Here is a 20,219-nt window from a genome sequence, read left to right on the forward strand (position 1 = left end):
ATGTAAGCTTCGTTATGATTGCATCATCCATGACTTCTCGGAATAACATGATGCAATTCATATCATGTATGACGCAATACCAGCTTCAGATTGCATCATTCATTGTTTTGCCTAAAAAGCAAGTACTGTCCAAACCCAGTCATAGATTTATTCATAGATCCAGTCAAAGATGTATTTTAGTCATTTCTGGTTTAAATTGAGATCCCTTCCCTTTATAACTCACTTATCCTCCGCCATTCCCAAGTCAAGGGTCATATATACTGACCCAATAGCATATCTTGAAAACTAGAGCCAATCAACAATTTTAAGCATCATTTTCGTTCTCATTGACCCAGAATTAGTAAAGTTTGATTACATTTATTTCAGAAGCATTTTGGCTGTAGAGCAGTGTAATAATAGTAGTGTATGAAACCCCGTGGGAGTTTCTCCAGTGACTTCAGTAAGGTCAGGATTTCACTCTAGGTGTCTAGTTGAAATTAACTTTCAATGTCATCAAGCTACATAATTGCCCTTCATGCCTTTGGGAATTGCCCATGTACCCATTCAGAAAATTTCCCCAATGGAAGTGACTGAAACGAGGACCAAGAATCTCCCACATGAAACTCAATCACAAGTTATTCTGAGACAGCTTCATAATGGGGGTCAGATACTTGGTTACACCTGGTATTTTTCCTGGACACAAATGACATTGCATAACGTGGTGGGACAGCGCAATAATGCTTCTGTTCTCAATATGCTTAATTCTTTTGGGTCACCTTCAACTCCATTCCCTGGCCAATGGGTTCTTTGGTTATTTGGGCTCTGTGGTGCCTAGATGCTTTTAAAAATCCCATTAGGTGCCTAAATATCTTTAACAGTCCAGCCCTAAGTGACTTGCCTAGGGTTGTGGAGGGGTTGTGTGGCAAAAGCAGGAATTGAACACTGCTTTCCCGAATCCAATTCTAATATGTTAAGCACAAGAACATCAGTAATAAGGGCATCTAACACTGTCCAAGTTTGCTGAATCTTTTCCCTGTCTTGCCACGAAAACAAGTGAGGTGGGAGATGGTGATAGAACCCATTGTCTTCTCGGTGTGGAAGAGAGAGACATAACATTGTAATGCTCTTTCCTAAAACTTTCAGTAGAATGGATCAGACTTGAGTTCTCTGAGTGTTGTCAGCAAACTCATCAGCTAATTGGTCTCAGAGGTCTCAGCCAGCAATGAGGGACGAGAAAACTGGAGTCTACAACTGTTATAAATGAGGGATTATTTGACAGAGGCAGTGATCACCCAAGTTGATCCCAATGTTCCGTTACATAGAGAGGCATAAATCAGCAGACCTATTTTGGAGCATCTCAATTCAGCACCTGCAGGCTTTGTGTGATAATTTTGGTTCATGTTCCATGTACTCCATCATTGCATGGTCTGAGTGAGAATGCACAAGGTGTGATTACAGATTGGGATGTGAAAGAAATCATGGTCTGAAGAACTTTGTGGGTAATCTTTTTGTTTTTTTGTTTTTGCTTTCTTTTGGGTACAAAATCAAGACCACCCGTCTGGGATCCCAGTCCCACTGTGTTAGGCAAATAGGGTCGCTCTCCTAAAATTATTCAGTCTTATGGTGAAACGAGACACAAATGTCTGGCTATGATAAAAAGAATACTCCAGGGCCAGGGAAGTCAAAAATAGCAGGGAGACTATTATGAGAAATCGACTAGATGACCCTTGTGGTCCCATCTAACACTATGGTTCTGTGATTCTATAAGCAGAGGTAACATTTATAGTAACAGAGGTACCAGCTGCCAGTTTTTAATGTCTCACAGCGATCGAGGCACTGGTGAGATCTGAGAATGAATTCCAAGCTGCACATTGTGGAGGTTTTGCAGATTTACAACGTTGAGGTTTCCTTTCCCCATAGGATACAGAATGCTGCTATCTCCAATGACTGGGAGTCCCCATCCTCCCATGGTCAAGTGTTCCAGCACTGAACTATCCTTACAGTTAGACATGTTTACCTAAGACCTAAGGCAAATCTCCCTTGCTGCAGATTAACTGCATTATTTGCCCCACATTCAGTGGGTGTGGAGACCGACTGATCACTGTCCTCTTTATAAAGCCCTTTACGCATTCAGAGATTAAACAAGCCTGGTTTTTGAAACCTTCCCTCAAGGTCAAGTTTTCTAACCCTTTTATCATTTTTGTTGCACCCTTCTAGACCCTTTCCAACTAGTCTGCGTCTTTCCTAAGGTGTGAAATCCAGAACTGGCAATGGCACCCTAGCCGAGGTTTTACCAGGGACAATTGCCTCCCTCTTAAGGCACCCCAGAATGATATTAGCCTTTTTTTGGTAACGGCATCTCATTGGATTAATGTTCAATTTGTGATCAACTCTAACTCCCAGAGCCTATGCAGCCGTATGGCCTCCTAGCTAGTTAGTCCTCGTTTTGCACTTGTGCATTTAATTTCTTTCTTCCTAAGTGTAGGACTTTGCAGTTGTCTTTACTGAGTTTGATCTTGCTGAATTCTCCAATTTGTCAATGTAATTTTGATTTCTAATCCTGTCCTCCACAGTGCTAGCAACCTCTCCCAGCCTGCAAAACCATGCTCTGAAATACCCCTAGCCTCTGTTTTCCAGAAGCTGGGAATGAGCGACAGGGGATGGATCACTTGATTAATCCCTGTTCTGTTCATTCCCTCTGGGGCACCTGGCACTGGCCACTGTCAGTAGACAGGACACTGGGCTAGAGGGGCCATTGGTCTGACCCACTGTGGCTGTTCTTATGTGGTGTCATCTGATCATTTTATAAGCATAATCTGCCCTCCAAAATCCACATCATTAGTGAAAATATTGAATTGTACTGGATGCAGGACAGATCCCTGCAGGACTCCACTAGATACATTCCCACACTTTGACAGTGAGCCGCTGATAGTTCTCTGTGAGTAAAGTCTTTCACCTTGTTGTGCACCCTCCTCATAGTAATTTAATCGTCACCATCATTCTCCAGTTTGCTTACGAGAATGTGATGTGGGACTGTGTCAAACCCCTACTAAAAATCAAGATACATCACATCTACGGCTTTTGATCTATCTGCCAGACCGGTAATGCTGTCAAAGAAAGAAATTACTTTGATTTGGCATGATTTATTCTTGATAAATCCATGTTGGTTTTTACTTAAAACCCTATTATCCTCTAAGTACTTACAACTTGTGGCTTAATAATTTGTCCCACTGTCTTTCCAGGTATTGAAATTAGGCGGACTGGTCTATAATTCCTCAGTCCTCTTCATTTCTGTTGTTTTTTTTAAAGATAGATAGTATTTTTCATTTAATCTTTGGCAGTTTGACTAAGAAACGAGAATGATACACACTTGAGGTGAGACCCTTTAAATGATTTACAAAGTGGGTAACTGACAGGTCTCCTTCAGGAATTGCATACGGTGCATCATTGAGCGGGTGTATCTCTAGTGGAGTCCCACAGGGATCAGTTCATGGCCTGGTGCTTTTTTAAAATATTTATCAATGACCTGGAAGAAAAGCCAAACAAACACAGAAGATGAGCAGTGATGGTATTTAATCATTGGAACAACTTACTAAGAATTGTGTGTTGGATTCTTCACCGTTGGAAATTTTTTACACCAAGATTGGCTGTCCCTCTCAAGACTATGCTCTAGTTTTTACAGGAGTTAACTGAAGGAAATTCTTGGTCTATGCAGGAGGTCAGATTAGATGATCACAGTGGTGCCTTTGGGCCTTATAATCTAGGAATACATGAAAAATTGGGGTAAAAATATTCTTATTTAAAAATTATTTTCATTCTTTCATCCCTTCCAGTTCTCTCCCTCTCTCTCCCCCCTACTCCCCCCCTTAAAGTATCAAATTGTCTCCTTTAAGATCCTGTTTTGGTTCTGGTTTTCCAGTCAGGCTTTTCTCGTAGAGCTCAAGTCTATTGGGTACCCAACTCCCATTGATGAGGTGTATTATATTGACTTACAGAATTTTTCCTGCAAACATTCCATTCGCTCTGTTTTTGACATGCTTCTTAATTTTTTTCTTTTAAGAATGATCTGAGAATGAAGAACCACACCACCGTGGTGGAATTCATCATCTTGGGCCTGTCCAACAGCCGTCATTTAAACACCATCCTGTTTGTGGTTCTATTAGTTATCTTCCTGTTGACCATAATGGGTAACATCATTGTTGTCAGCCTCTCCCTGGTGGACCATCGCCTCCAATCCCCCATGCATTTCTTCCTCAGGAACTTCTCTTTTTTGGAGATCTGCTTCACCTCTGTCATCATGCCCAGGTTCCTCTACAGCCTCCTGACAGAGAGAAAATCTATTTCCCTCCCTGGTTGTTTTCTTCAGTTGTTGTTGTTCTTCCTCCTGGGCACCTGTATATTTTTCCATGTGGCTATGATGTCCTTTGACCGCTACATGGCTATCTGCCATCCCTTGCATTATGGCACCATCATGAATGGCAGGGTCTGCTTCCAGTTAGTGCTGGGCTGCTGGGTGATGAGTTTTCTCTTAATATTTCCCCCAACATTTATGGTTGTGCTGTTACTGTTCTGTGGCCCCAATGTCATAAACCACTTCTACTGCGATACAGCCGCATTGCTCCAACTGTCCTGCAGGGACACGGGACACATTGAGGTAATGATCTTGGTTTCAGCAACAGTCATCTTACTTGGTACTTTAACAGTCACTATCGTTTCCTATGGCTGTATCATCTCCACTATTATGCGCATCCCGTCCACCACAGGAAGGAAAAAAGCCTTTTCCACCTGCTCCGCTCACCTGCTGGTGGTTGTGATATTATACAGTAGCTCCATCTTCAGGTACATCCGACCAGGTCAGCGGGGAGTGAGGGACTTTGACAAAGTTGTGTCCTTTCTGTACTCTGTGGTTGCTCAACTCTTTAACCCCTACATCTACGCTCTCTGCAACGAACAAGTCAAACAAGCCCTGAAGGGCGTCTGTGACAGAGCATTTTCTAAATGTGTGAGGCTCTCATGAAAATCCAAAACCACAAAGATGCAGGAATGAAGAGAGCATGGATGGTCATTTACTTCTTGCCAGGCTTCACAATGGGGTTGGTGGGTCCTCAGCAGTACACAGGGTGAATTTGTCTCTCCATATCTAGATTAATAGATCATAAAGCCTGAAGGGGTGATTACGTCATCTCGTCTGACCTTCTGCATAAAACAGACATGAGAATTCCACCTAGTTAGCTTTGCATTCAGTCTAGTAATTTCTGCCTGATGAAAGCATATCTTCTTGAATTGCATCCAGTCTTGATCTGAAGACTTTAAGAGATGGAGAATCTTTCTTTGTAGTTTGTTCCAAAAATGGAAATTATTAGGTTTTTCTTGCTGAAATGAAATACCGAACAAAATTCAGTTTACGTTGAACTAAACACCTTTACTTTCACATCTAGCTACATTTTTGGACAAAATATGATTTGAAAAGAAAAAAGGAGAGAACTTTTCATTTCAAAGATGTTAAACTGAAAGGTTTTGAATTTTTCAAAATTATTTTTTCAATATTATTCTGTCCAGTGTGAATTCAGAGAATCGTTCTGAATTCCCAAATACTTTTAGATGACCTGAAACTTCTATTTTGTACAGAAGAAATTATTCATCTGAAAAAATTCTCCCCACTCTGTTTGTAATTCCAACTTGTGTGGTTTTAACAATGTTTTAACCAGTCAATGGGTCTTGTTCTACCTTTCTGTGCTAGGGGAACTTCCTATGGAAAATGGATACAAGAAACACTTTTAGATATTCAATCCACAGGCGGGATGAATGGCTCTTTAAAGAGCCTAAAATGGCTCCTTAGTTGCTGAGATCTGTGCACATTTTATTGTATTAGTTACTTTATATCTTGTACCCTGCCTTGCTTGGGTTGTTTGTACCATTTCCCTGTTATGCTTTGTCTTTATGAAGTGTTGTTAGTAGTAGTGTTTTCTTGTTAATTCTGAGATATTTGAACAGAGATCAGCATCCCTTTCCACTGGGCATTAAATAGACAAAAATAAGAGACCCACATCCTTGTAGAGCTTATAATCTAATGAACAGTGATGTATAGTAAGGCAAAATGTTTGGGTTCCTCCTGTTGCTGTGTCGGTCCCAGGATATTAGAGACACAAGGTGGTGGAGGTGATACATTTTATTGGACCAAAGAAGCCGGTCCAGTAAAAGATACAGCTTCACCCAACACGTGTCTCTAATTTTCCTACCTCATTGTTTTGGAAATCTCACCACTGCTTTGTGTTCCTCCGCTGGGTCCGCTCTGGACTCTTCATCATTTGATAGACCCACCAGGTCCTAGCCAAACCCTACCAATCGTCTCTCAGACACTAGTAAGACATTGACTCTTTCCTGCAACTGGCCATTGATGCCAGCATGTTTTACCCCCTTTACATTCTCAAAGAAGCAGCTTCATGCTTTCCTCCATGCTACCCCGCATGATTAGGAAGAGCACCCAGTAAACATCTGCAAAGCTACATCACTGACCTTCAAACTCTCCTCGGTTGTGATTCCTTACACACACACTTGACAGCTGTTTTGCTGAGCCCACCGTGCATCATGCTGACTGATGCTATCTCATAGATTTCCCGGCCGATTCTTGTCTTATATTTTGTGACCTCTTCTGGCCAGGGGCTCTGGCTTTGTACAGTACTTAGCACAATGGGATGCTGGTCTGTGACAGGTGTTTCTAGGCTTGTCAACATCAGAGTTCTCCCCCAAGCAAATGGCTCACCATTTGCAAAGGCAAGGCTGTTTCATAGCCAAAGGCACACAAGAAAGTGTTGTGACCAGCATCACGTCCAACCATCATTGGCTGCCCTAATCCAATGGATCAGGTACACATTTTGCAGCTGGGCCTGGCTTTTCCCTGTTAGAGCGAGGGAGACTCAAACGGATGAGTTTTCATAGATTCATAGATTCTAGGACTGGAAGGGACCTCGAGAGGTCATCGAGTCCAGTCCCCTGTCCTCATGGCAGGACCAAATACTGTCTAGACCATCCCTGATAGACATTTAGCTAACCTACTCTTAAATATCTCCAGAGATGGAGATTCCACAACCTCCCTAGGCAATTTATTCCAGTGTTTAACCACCCTGACAGTTAGGAACTGTTTCCCAATGTCCAACCTAAACCTCCCTTGCTGCAGTTTAAGCCCATTGTTTCTTGTTCTATCCTTAGAGGCTAAGGTGAACAAGTTTTCTCCCCCCTCCTTATGACACCCTTTTAGATACCTGAAAACTGCTATCATGTCCCCTCTCAGTCTTCTCTTTTCCAAACTAAACAAACCCAATTCTTTCAGACTTCCTTCATAGGTCATGTTCTCTAGACCTTTAATCATTCTTTTGGCATTGTAATCCTGCCCCTTAATCACTCAGTGAGAAACCGTACTCCTAGGCATGGCCACAAGATAAATGATAGATAATAATAATAGTAGTGTATGAAACCCCGTGGGAGTTTCTCCAGGGACTTTAATAAGGTCAGGATTTCACTCTAGGTGTCTAGTTCAAATTCACTTTCAATGTCATCAAGATTCATAACTGCCCTTCGTTCCTTTGGGAATTGCCCATGTACCTGTTCAGAAAATTTCCCCAATGGAAGTGACTGAAAACAGGACCAAGAACTGAAAATCTTCCACATGAAACTCAATCACAAGTTATTCTGAGACAGCTTCATAATTGGGGTCAGACACCTGATTACTCCTGTTATTTTTTCTGTACATAAATGACATTGTATGATATGGTGTGACAGAATAATAAGGCTTCTGTTCTGAATGTGCTTCATTCTTTTGGGTCACCTTCAACTCTATTCCACGGCCAACTGGTCCTTTGGTTATTGCTGCTTTGTGGTGACTTGGATATTACATCCTCAGGAAGTGTCAAGTTTCTGTGCTTCGGTCCTGTGCTTATTTATCCTACCGTTACTCACTTTGAATAATTCCTCTCTGTGTGAGAATCCCCAGTGGAGAAACAAAGGAAGGATGTTCTTATTCACATGTAAGTGGGCTCTGAATGAGCTCTCCCCTAGTGATGAGCTGGGGAAGAGGACTTCAGGAGCTGACCTTGTTCGCATGGACAAACCCAGCCTGCGTAGGTGCTCACTGAGCACGATGGGGCTGCTTTGCCCAAATGATCATATTTGGCTGGTGTTGGATCACAAGTCGCTTTCTTATTGGGGGCAGGAGTAATCAGGGGAATTATCCTTGTTGTGTGAATCAAGGGCAGCAGAACTGTGCTTGGCATGCCCTGAGTGCGGGACTCACCCTCAGAGAAATGGCACTCCCAAGGCAGGGGACATGGGTGCCAAAGCCCAGTGAGTTGAGAGAGGCTGGATGTAGGTACTTGTACCTGGGGGTGTGGGCCCAGCCTAGGGGTCCTAGGCACCAGTTGACCCTTCCTCTCTCCACTGTGTAATTGCAGACCTGGTAAAAACTCAATGGAGAGTCTTATTGCACACCAATCGAGCTGAAATCACTGATAGCCAGGCCTAGGCATTAGGGCTCCCCCACTAAGAGCTGAAATCACGGAGATGTGTTAAGTGGGGGGCCTCAAGACATCCAAGAGAGCGCAGAACATAGTGGCGAGCGGGTGGCCGACAGAGCAGAGTGGCAAGCGGCCAGCAGGGAGGCCAGCGGAGCGGAGTGGCAAGCGGCCGGCAGGGAGGCCGGCGGAGCGGAGCGGAGTGGGAAGTGGCCGGCAGGGCGGCCGGCGGAGCGGAGCAGAGTGGCAAGTGGCCGGCAGGGCGGCCGGCGGAGCGGGGCGGAGTGGCAAGTTGTCGGCAGGGAGGCTGACGGAGCAGAATGGCAAGTGGCTGGCAGGGCGGCCGGCGGAGCAGAGTGGCAATGGGGTCAAACTACAACATCACAGATTTAGATGAAATCTCAGGAAAATCTTTCTCACTGTCAGAACAGCAGGACAATGGAACAGACGCCTCTGGAAGTTGCTGAAGCTCCTTCACTGGAGGTTTTCAAAAGGAGTCTGGAGCTATCTGTCTGGGATGGGTTAGACCCAACAAGTCCTGCATCTTGGCAGGGGGCTGGACTAGCAGGGACCGGAAGGGTCATCTAAACCTATGATTCTATGGTTGTGGTTAAGAATCTAGCATGTCTCTCAGGCGAGCTGGTTTGTACCCCACATGGCACTGAAATTCAGGGTGTGATGGGTGCCCGAATCCTTTCAAAGTCCCAGCTTTCTCACTCTGTCTCACTTCTCCGTTGTCAAAATGGGATAGTAGCCACTCTTGCGTCTCTGTAGTGTGAGGTTATCAAAGGCACTTACGCTGGACTTAAGGGATTTAGGTGCCTAATGGGGTTTTCACCAAGTCACCTAAAATGCATTGATTTCAAAGGGGGGTAGGTGCCTACTTGCTTTAAAAAATCCCACTAGGTGCCTAAATATCTTTAACAACCCAGACCTAAGTGACTTGCCTGAGGTCTGGGGCTAAAGCAGGAATTGGACACTGCTTTCTAAGAGTCCTGTTCTCATACGTTAAACACAACACCATCAGTCATATGGGCATCTAACTCTGTCCAAGTTTTCTGTAACTTTTCTGTATTTTGCCACAAAAACAAGTGAGATGGGAGATGGTGACAGAACCCACTGACTTCTCCATGTGGAAGAGAGAGAGACATAACATTGTCCTGCTCTTTCCTAAAACTTTCAGTAGAATGGATCAGACGTGAGTTCTCTGAATGTTGTCAGCAAACTCATTAGTAAACTCAGAGGTCCCACCCAGCAATGAGGGACGAGAATACCGGAGATTGCAACTCATAAATGGGACCTGGAAAAGGAGGGATTATTTGACAGACCACCCAAGTTTATCCCAGTGTCCTGTTGTACAGATAGCCATAAATCGACAGACCTATTTTGGAGCATCTCAATTCAGCACCTGCAGGCTTTGGGAAGTAGTTTGGTTCATGTTCCATGTAATTTTAAGGTCTCCATCATTGCTGAGTGTGAGTGAGAATGCACCGGGTGTGATTGCAGGGGGGCTTTGAACGAAATCATGATCCAAAGAGCTTTGTTGGGTAATCTGTTTGTTTTGTGTTATGAGATTGAGATCCCCTGGCTGGGATCCCAATCCCACTGGGCTAGGCAAAGAGGGTCACTCTCCTAGTATAGGGGTGAAATGTGACACATAGACATGGATATGATAATCAAATAGTTGGGGGGACAGGAGAATAGATATAGAAGTGAGAACATGATGGTAAATTTGATAAGCAACAGTAGCACACAGCAGATGATAATCTTTATTGTTTCCTAGTTATCATGGCATTGGTGATATGTATTTGAAGGTGAACAATGTGGTGGTTTTGCAGATTTTTGCAAGGTATCAGTCTTTGAGGCTTGCTTTCACCTTAGGATACAGAATGGTGCTACCATTATCTTTGGAATCCCTTAATGGGATATATTTAATTAGGAAGCTTTAAGATTGATTTCATTTTGTTGGTCAAGTTATGGCTGGTGTCCTGGAGCCCAAGACCCTGCAAAAAATTCTACAACCCCCAGCTGTAAACCCAACCAAAGAGATGATCTGACTTACTGCAAAATGGGCACCTCAGAGGAAGAAGGGGCCGTCATGCACCGTGTATTCAAACTCCTAGAGAAATATTGTTGAAAGAGGAAGGGTTTGGAGATGCACACAGGACGTTCTCTGGGGGAAAAAAAAGACAGGTTCTGTTTGTGATGCAGAAAGCAGCCATCCCTGTAGGTGAACATGTGTGTCCTCATGCTCCAGTCTCCAACTCTGTAATTCCCTCTGCACGGACACCAGAATCTTAGCAGCATTGACCGAGAGCCCACTAGAGCCAACGGGAAACTCTCTATTGACTTTGAAGAGCTCTGGATCCGATCCTGATGGTCTAAGCTGGTGATCTGACTGATTTTAAAATCTAGCCATTCTAACTTGCTTCTATTCAATACAAGTGGAGGCGGGTGTCTATGCGGGAAAGGAATGAATTATGAAACCAGGGATTTAGAATAAATCCTTCCTAATTAGTAACCCATGTGTCATGTTAGAACAACGTATACCTGAATCCAAAACCAGCCTGAAGCAATAGCTCACAGAGAAACATGAGCATCTCCCATTCACTTCTATAGGACTTTGAAAACCAATGACGTTATCTTCAGTGGCAGCAGAGCTGTCTATCTTGCCACCTATCCCTTGAGCAGAAAGATACAGACAACTTACCTTTGGGTGTAGAGTCTGATTTCAGGGTGGGGTGTAATAGGACAGATAATTGCTATGACAGTTCTTTGGGGTGGACAAGAATGTGACCCTGACATCAATCCTGGGCACAATGACAAAGCGGCTAATATGGGATTTGATTAATATAGAATTAAAGGAGGGCAATAGAACTAATTCCGATCAGCATGGGCTTATGGAAAAGAAATTCTGTAAAAGTAATTGGAAATTTTTTTGGATGTGATTAGAAGTTTGATTGATAGAGGTGATAATCTCCGACTTCTGCAAGGCATTTGACGTGGTACAGAAAGACACAGAGTCACAGAAAGGAAGAGCTGGAAGGGTCCTCCAGAGGTCATCTAGTCCAGATCCCTGTGCTGAGGCAGAATTAAGTATGCCTAGACCACCCCTGACAAATCTTTGACTAACCTGCTCTTAAATACCTTTAATGACAGGGATTTCACAACCTCCTGGGGTAACCTATTCCAGTACTTAACTATCCTTCATGTTAGAAAGTTTTCTCTAATATCGAATCTAAATCTCCCTAGCTGCAGATTAAGCCCTTTTCTTCTAGTCCTACGTTCAATGGACATGAAGAACCACTGGTCATTGTCCTCTTTAGAGCAGCCTTTAATGTATTTAAAGACTGTTACCGAGTCTCCCCTCAGTCTTCTTTTCTCAAAACTGAATAGGCCTTGTTTATTTTAACCTTTCCTCATAGGTCAGGTTTTCTAAATCTTGTATCATTTTGGTTTCTCTCCTCTGGACTCTCTCCAATTTGTCCACATCTTTCTTTTAAGTGAGGCATCCAGATCCGGACACTGTAGTCCAGCCCAGGTCTCACGAGTGACAAGAAGAGTGGGACAATTACCTCCCAAGTCTTACAGCAACACCACTATATTATTACACCCCAGAGTTATATTAGCCTTTTTTTTGCAGCAGCATCACATTATTGGCTCATGCTCAATTTGCGATCTACTCTGACCCCTACCTGCTTTTCAGCAGTATCACCTCTTAGTCCCCATTTTGCAGTTGTGCATTGGATTTTTTTTTCTTCCTAAGTGTTGTACCTTCCACTTGTCTTTATTGAATTTCAACTTGTACATTTCATAGATTATTAGGGTTGGAAGGGACCTCAGGAGGTCATCTAGTCCAACTCCCTGCTCAAAGCAGGACCAATCCCCAACTCCCTAAATGGCCCCCTCAAGGACTGAACTCACAACCCTGGGTTTAGCAGGCCAATGCTCAAACCACTGAGCTATCCCTCTCCAATTTGGAGAGGACATTTTGAATACTAATCCTGTCCTCAAAAATGCTAGCAACCCCTCCCAGCTTGGTGTCATCCACAAATGTAGTAAGCCTACTCTCCACTCCATTATCTAAGTCATTAATGAAAATATTGAAAAGTATCAGAGCAAGGACACACTGTTGTGGGAGTCCGCTGGCTAGGTCCTCCCACTTTGACAGTGAATCATTGATAACTGTGCTTTGAGTATAGTCTTTCAATTAATTTTGCACCCACCTTATATTTCATCTGGACCACATTTTCCTAATTTGCCTGTGAGAATGTCATGTGGGACTGTGTCAAAAGCATTAACTAAAATCAGGATATATCACATCTAGAGGTTCCCAACTATCCACCAGGCCAGTAACTGTGCCAAGGGACATTAGATTTGTATGGCATGATTTGTTCTTCACAAATCCATGCTGGCTGTTACTTAAAACCCTATTATCCTCTAAGTGCTTTAAATTTGATCGTTTAAGAATTTGTTCCAGTATCTTTCCAGGTAACAAAGTTAGGCTGACTGGTCTATAATTCCCCATGTCCCTTTCTTCCCCTTTTCTAAAGACAGATACTATTTTTGATTAGATTTTTGACATTGTGATTAAGAAACTAGAATGATACACAATTAACACAGTACACATTAAATGGATTACACAGTGTCTAAGTGAAAGGACTCCAAATGGAAATGTATCAGGGCAATCATCACTGAGTGGGTATGTTTTTACTGGGGTCGATTCTTGGTCGTGTACTTTTAAATATTTTCATCAATGAGATGGAAAGAACACAAACAAATAAAAATTAGCAGTGAGGGCATTTCATCATTGAAACAACTTTCTGAGCTTTGCGGTGGATTTTCCACCATCACATTTTTTAAAATGATAATGTGATGTTTTTCGAAAGGAGGGGCAGAACAGGAGTTAATTCAGGGAAAGGTCTCTGGCTTGTGTTATACAGGAGATCAGACTAGATTATCAGAATGGTGCCCTCTAGATTTATAATCTGTGTTTCTATGAACAAAAAGTTAAAATGTATGGTTTTTAAAAAGAAAATATTTTCATTTTTCCTTCCCCTCCAGCTCTCTCTCTCCCGCCCTCTTTGCAATTATCAGTGATTGTCCTCTGAGATCCTCTGCTCGGTTCTAATTTCTCTGTCAGGATCTTTTCATAGAACCCAAGTCTGCTGGGCACCGACCTCCCATTGAAGAGATGTTTTCTATTTAGACATGGAGTTTCCCCTGAGCGTATTCTGTCCCCATGGTGCTATCCACTCTGGTTTTGATGTTTGTATTTTTTTTCTTTAAAGATGAGCCAAAAACGAAGAACCAGACCACTGTGGAGGAGTTCATCCTCTTGGGCTTGTCCAGCAACCGTCGTTTAAACATCATCCTGTGTGTGGTTCTATTAGTTGTCTTCCTGCTGTCCATAATGGGAAACATCATTGTTGTCACCCTCACCCTCAGGGACCATCGCCTCCAGTCCCCCATGTACTTCTTCCTCAGCAACTTCTGCCTCTTGGAGATCTGCTTCACCTCCGTCGTCATGCCCAGGTTCCTCTACAGCCTCCTGACAGAGAGAAAATCTATTCCCCTCCCTGGTTGTTTCCTTCAACTGTTGTTGTTCTTCCTCCTGAGTGCCTCTATGTTTTGCCATGGGAGTTGTCATGATCTTTGACCGCTACGTGGCTATCTGCCGCCCCTTGTGTTACAGCACCATCATGAATGGCAGGATCTGCTTCCAGTTAGTGCTGGGCTGCTGGGTGATGAATTTTCTCTTAACCTTTCCTCCAACATTTATGGTTGTGTTCTTGCCGTTCTGTGGCCCCAATGTCATAAACCACTTCTACTGCGATACAGCCGCATTGCTCCAACTCTCCTGCAGGGACACATTGAGGTAATGCTCTTGGTTGCAGCTGTAGTGGTCTTACCTGGCACTTTAACAGTCACCATAATTTCCTATGGCTGTATCATCTGTACTATCATGCGCATCATGTCCACCACAGGAAGGAAAAAGGCCTTTTCAATCTGCTTGCTCACCTCACGGTTGTTGTGATATTGTAGAGTAGCGCCATCTTCAGGTACATCCGACCAGGTCAGCGGGGCACTCGGGACTTTGACAAAGATGTGTCTTTTCTGTACTGTGTGTTGGCCTCGCTGTTTATCCCCTACATTTACGCTCGCCACAAAGAACAAGTCAAACAGGGTCTGAGGGACATCTGTGGCCAAGCATTTTCTAAGTGCCTACGGTTAGGTCCATCAATTGCAATTAGCCAGGATGGGCAGGGATGGTGTCCCTAGCCTCTGCTTGCCAGAAGCTGGGAATGGGCGACAGGGGATGGATCAGTGGATGATGACCTGTTCTGTTCGTTCCCTCTGGGGCACCTGGCATTGGCCACTGTCAGAAGACAGGATACTGTGCTAGATGGACCTTTGGTCTGACTCAGTATGGCTTTTCTTATGTTCTTATGTTATGTAAGGTAGAGGGTGATAAATTGTTCTTCTTACCCACAGAGGACAGGACAAGAAGTAATGGGCAAAAATTGCAGCAAGGGAGGATTAGACTGGCCATTAGGAAAAATCTCCTAACCATCAGGCTAGTTAAGGACTGAAACAAATTGCCTAAGGAGGTTGTGGTATCTCCGACATTGGAGGTTTTTAAGAAGAGGTTAGACAAACACCTGTCAGGGATGGTGTAGATAATACTTAGTTCTTCCTCAGGGAAGGGGACTGGACTAGATGACCACTCAAGGTCTCTCCCATGCCTACATTTCTAGGATTCTATGATTTTGGGGGCAAGAAAAAGCAAAAAAAGAGATGGAATTGTTTTCCTTATGTTCTAGCCATTTGTTTTCTTTTCAGACAGTAAAGCTGTGACCAAAAAAAAAAAAGCCCCAAACTTTCTGAGTTTGTCCTGGTATCCTCAGGGATGCTGCAGCACTCATTAGCTAATTGGTCTCTGAAGGAATTGCAGTACCAGTAGAAGTGGGAAAAGAACCATGGGAATTGGAAATAAATAAAGGGGGACTGGAAATAGTGTTGGGCATTTGCTGCAGGTAACAATCATAACAAGCAATCACCATGCTCGGTTTCATTGCAAGACCTTGATTTCATACATCTAAACGAGGGCATTGCAACATCAGAGCTACATTAGTAAAACTTATTACTTCTAACACAAGTTCTCTAGATGATCCATTGCTAAATATCGTAGATCACTTGAAATTTGTATTTTTATTCAAACACAGTGTAAGTGAGCAGCCACCATGGAGAACCAAACTGCAGTGACAGAGTTTATCCTTCTGGGCTTCACAGATGTTCGCTGGCTGCAGATCCTGCTCTTCGTTTTGTTCCTCATCACCTATGTCTTGACCTTAGCTGGAAACATTCTCATTATCTCCATCACTCTGGTGGACCGGCGCCTCCAGACGCCCATGTATTTTTTCCTCAGGAATTTCTCACTTTTGGAGATCAGCTTCACCTTGGCCTCCATCCCGAAAGTTTTGTTCAACCTGGCATCGGGTCATAAGTCAATATCTGTGGCTGGGTGCTTTGCACAATGTTTATTTTATCTCACTGTGGGCACTGCTGAGTTTCTCCTGCTGGCGGCCATGTCCTTTGACCGATACATGGCCATCTGCAACCCCCTGCAATACACATCCATCATGAACAGTCACTTCTGTAACTGGCTGGTGCTGGGCTCTTGGCTTATTGGTTTCGGGTATGTGCTCGTCCCACTTGTTCTATTGTTCCGGTTGCCATTCTGTGGCCCCAACATCATTAACCATTTCTTCTGTGACAACTCTGAATTGCTTAAACTTGCCTGCACAGACACCTGGCTCCTAGGACTCCTGCATTTCCTCTTTGCCACAGGCAGCATATTGGGCACTTTAGCCGTCACTGTCTTCTCCTATTTCAAGATCATCTCCACGGTGATGCACATCCCCTCCACGGCCGAGAGGCAGAAAGCTTTCTCCACCTGCGCCTCTCAAATCACCGTGATCTCCATCTCCTATGGCAGCTGCATTTTCATGTATGTCACGCCCACATGGAGCAGCAGGCTGGACTTGAGCAGGGCTGTGGCTGTTCTTAACAACGTTGTGTCCCCTCTGCTCAACCCCTTCATCTTCAGCCTAAGGAACAAACAGGTGAAAGAGGCCTTGAGGGACACACTCAGCCAGAGCAAGGTATTTTCTAAGAATCCAAAGATGTAACACAAGGTGACAAATGCAAACAATGATTGATCGATCAATCTAATCTATCATCTGATCTTATCTATCTATCTATCTATCTATCTATCTATCTATCTATCTATCTATCTATCTATCTATCTAATAAAGGTACATACCCATTTCAAATTATGTTGAGTGGGGACGTCCGGAACAGGAAGAAAGGTTTCAGACCCTGGCCCTCTACTACTGAGGCCTTGGACCTTGCCTTTGCACAGTGCTTTTCAAATAATCCAAAGTCTTTACCCTTCAGACAGCAAACCTGGTTTTGTTTCTAACATAAGAATGGCCCTACTGGGTCAGACCAAAGGTCCTTCTAGCCCAGTATCCTGTCTAATGACAGTGGCCAGTGCCAGGTGCCCCAGAGGGAATGAACAGAACAGGTAATCACCGAGGGATCCAGCCCCTGTCGCCTATTCCCAGCTTCTGACAAACAGAGGTAGGGACACCATCCCTGCCCATCCTGGCTAATAGCCATTGATGTACCTATCCTCCATGAATTTATCTAGTTCTTTTTTGAACCCTGTTATAGACTTGGCCTTCCCAACATCCTCTGGCAAGGAGTTCCACAGGTTGACTATGCGTTGTGTGAAAAAATACTTCCTTTTGTTTGTTTTACACCTGCTGCCTATTAATTTCATGTGGTGACCCCTAGTTCTTGTGTTATGAGAAGTAGTAAACAACACTTCCTTATCTACTTTCTCCACACCAATCATGATTTTATAGACATCTGTCATATCCCCCTTAGCCGTCTCTTTTCCAAGCTGAAAAGCCCCAGTCTTATTAATCTCTCCTCATACAGAAACCGTTCCATACCCCTAATAATTTTTGTTACCCTTTTCTGAACCTTTTCCAATTCCAATAAATCTTTTTTGAGATGGGGCGACCACATCTGCACACAGTATTCAAGATGTGGGCATACCATGGATTTATATAGAGGCAACATGATATTTTCTCTCCTATTATCTATCCCTTTCTTAATTATTCCCAGCATTCTGTTCGCTTTTTTGACTGCCGCTGCACACTGAGTGGATGTTTTCAAAGAACTATCCACAATGACTCCAAGATCTCTTTCTTGAGTGGTAACAGCTAATTTAGATCCCATCATTTTATACGTATAGTTGGGATTATGCTCTCTACTTCTACAATGATCAACACCCCCTGAAATACACCTTTCAAGATCCATGGACCTTACATGCCTATCATAACATGTGGCGTTATGGGGGGATGGATCACTCCGTGATTACCTGTTCTGTTCATTCCCTCTGGGCACCTGGCATTGGCCACTGTTGGAAGACAGGACACTGGGCTAGATGGACCATTGGTCTGACCCAGTCTGGCCGTTCTTATGTTCCTCATCTAGTGCACTATATGGCCCAATAACTACCATGTGAGTTAAATCAGACAATCACTATGCTCTCGAATGAACTCTCACAGAACAATGCTAAAATACAAAAACACCGCATCACCCCATGGCAAACACTTTTCACAAAGTGATTACACCATGCCCAACCTCTCAGTACTCAAAGGAAACCTGCACAACACTTGCAAAGTTTTGAATTTAAGATCCCAGGCACATCTTTTGAAAGACACTACAAATCATGGTCATAATAAAGACACTGGATTTATGGCTTATTACAATAGCCGGTAACTCACTAATCCCCCTTTTTTTGTCCTATGACTGCAGGGGTGTTAACTGGCCACTTCACCTTGTGCCTTGTGTCTTTCACCAACAGAAGCTGATCCAATAAAATATATCACCTCACCCAATTTGTCTCTCTCATATCCTGGGACCAACATGGATGCAACACTTCAAACATTTAAATTGCATTGACAGACAATGAGGTTTAAACTTTTTAAAAGGCTGGGACAGAGAGAATAAAGCTGGAATTTTCAAAGGTGCCTAAGAGATCTAAACACCCAACTTTTATTCATTCAAATGGATTTTATGTGTGTAAATCTCTTAGGTGGCTTTGAACATCTGAATCTAAGGGCTAGGCTGTTTAGGCATTCCTGCACTCAATGTTGCAATGCCAAATTGATTTAGGAGCTAAAAACACAGATTAAAAAAAAAATTATGGCCCTTAAATTTCAACCCAAGTAGCTACTCAAATTTCAGGGTCCTGGGGCTGTTCTACTTGGAACTAGAAATTGATGGAGTCTGGTATTTTCTTTGATTCAATCTTGTTTATTTACAAGGAATGTACAAAGTTCTGTTTATTTGAACACAGGCGGAACCACGAACAAAAGGAGAAGTTTCTTAGCTTCCAGCCCCCCGTCTTTTTAACCAACACCAGACCCAAAAGCTCTCACTCCAGCTTTTTCCAGAGTCCCACTGACCTTCCAGGCTACTGCTTGCTTTTTGCCTCTGCCTTTCTCTCTGAATTCTTATCTGCCTTTGTCATAACTATAAAGGGAAGGGTGACAGCTCTCCTGTGTACAGTGCTATGGAATCCCTCCTAGCCAGAGACTCCAAATCCTTTTACCTGTAAAGGGTTAAGAAGCTCGGGTAACCTGGCTGACACCTGACCCCAAGGACCAATAAGGGGACAAGATACTTTCAAATCTTGGGGGGGGAAAGGTTTTTGTGTGTGTCCTTTGTTTAAGGGGTTGTTCGCTCTTGGGACTGAGAGGGACCAGACATCAATCCAGGTTCTCCCCATCTTTCTAAACAAGTCTCTCTTATTTCAAAATTGTAAGTAAAAGCCAGGCAAGGCGTCTTAGATTTACTTTGTTTTTCTCAGCTTGTAAATGTACCTTTTACTAGAGTGCTTATCTTTGTTTGCTACACTCTGAACCTAAGACAGAGGGGAGTCCACTAAGCTCTTTAAGTTTGATTACCCTGTAAAGTTATTTTCCATACTGATTTTACAGAGATGATTTTTACCTTTTTCTTTAATTAAAAGCCTTCTTTTTAAGAACCTGATTGATTTCTCCTTGTTTTAAGATCCAAAGGGGGTTTGGATCTGTATTCACCAGGAGTTGGTGAAAGGAAGGAGGGGGGAAGGGTCAATTTCTCCTTATTTAAGATCCAAGGAGTTTGGATCTGTATTCACCAGGGAATTGGTGAAGGTCTCTCAAGGCTACCCAGGAAAGGGAATTAGCTTTGGGATGGTGGCAGCGGACCAGAACTAAGCTGGTAGTTAAGCTTAGAAGTTTTCATGCAGGCCCCTACATTTGTACCCTAAAGTTCAAAGTGGGGATACAGCCTTGACATGGTGGCACAGCGGTGGGATCGTTTTAAACCCAAAAGCCAGTAAGAGATTTTTTTTTCCTTCTAGCTGCTTGGAGAGCAGAGCTGAAGGTAGATGCATATCTTATCTCTCCTTGCCTGAAGGCAGAGGTGTTAAGTTTTTTTAACAAGGTCCTTTGTTAAGAGAACGGTTCAATAAGTGAGCAAACTTTGATCTGGTAAAGGTAATTTACAATCTGAATTGTTTTTTTTTTCTTTTTACATCCTCGGAAGTAGCTAGTTAGAAAGTCTCTGTTAACTCAGCAGCACTCAGCAGGAGCCTGAGCTAAATAC

At 43.3% G+C, this 20,219-nt stretch overlaps 2 protein-coding genes and 1 pseudogene across 2 annotated transcripts; all 3 read left to right on the plus strand.

Annotated features, from left to right (window-relative positions):
* The first annotated feature begins 4,051 nt into the window (after positions 1-4,051).
* Positions 4,052-4,996, plus strand: LOC135887023 (olfactory receptor 6C75-like). The gene has a single exon (XM_065414803.1). The coding sequence runs from the start codon at positions 4,052-4,054 to the stop codon at positions 4,994-4,996; it is 945 nt and encodes a 314-aa protein (XP_065270875.1).
* An 8,732-nt stretch (positions 4,997-13,728) lies between these two features.
* On the plus strand, positions 13,729-14,768 carry LOC135886421 (olfactory receptor 6C75-like; annotated as a pseudogene).
* A 962-nt stretch (positions 14,769-15,730) lies between these two features.
* On the plus strand, positions 15,731-16,678 carry LOC135886422 (olfactory receptor 6E1-like). The gene has a single exon (XM_065414174.1). It carries the CDS (start codon positions 15,731-15,733, stop codon positions 16,676-16,678), a length of 948 nt encoding a protein of 315 aa, XP_065270246.1.
* The last annotated feature ends 3,541 nt before the right edge of the window (positions 16,679-20,219 follow it).

The sequence above is a fragment of the Emys orbicularis genome, chromosome 12, assembly GCF_028017835.1.
Source record: "Emys orbicularis isolate rEmyOrb1 chromosome 12, rEmyOrb1.hap1, whole genome shotgun sequence".
Taxonomy (NCBI): Eukaryota; Metazoa; Chordata; order Testudines; family Emydidae; genus Emys; species Emys orbicularis.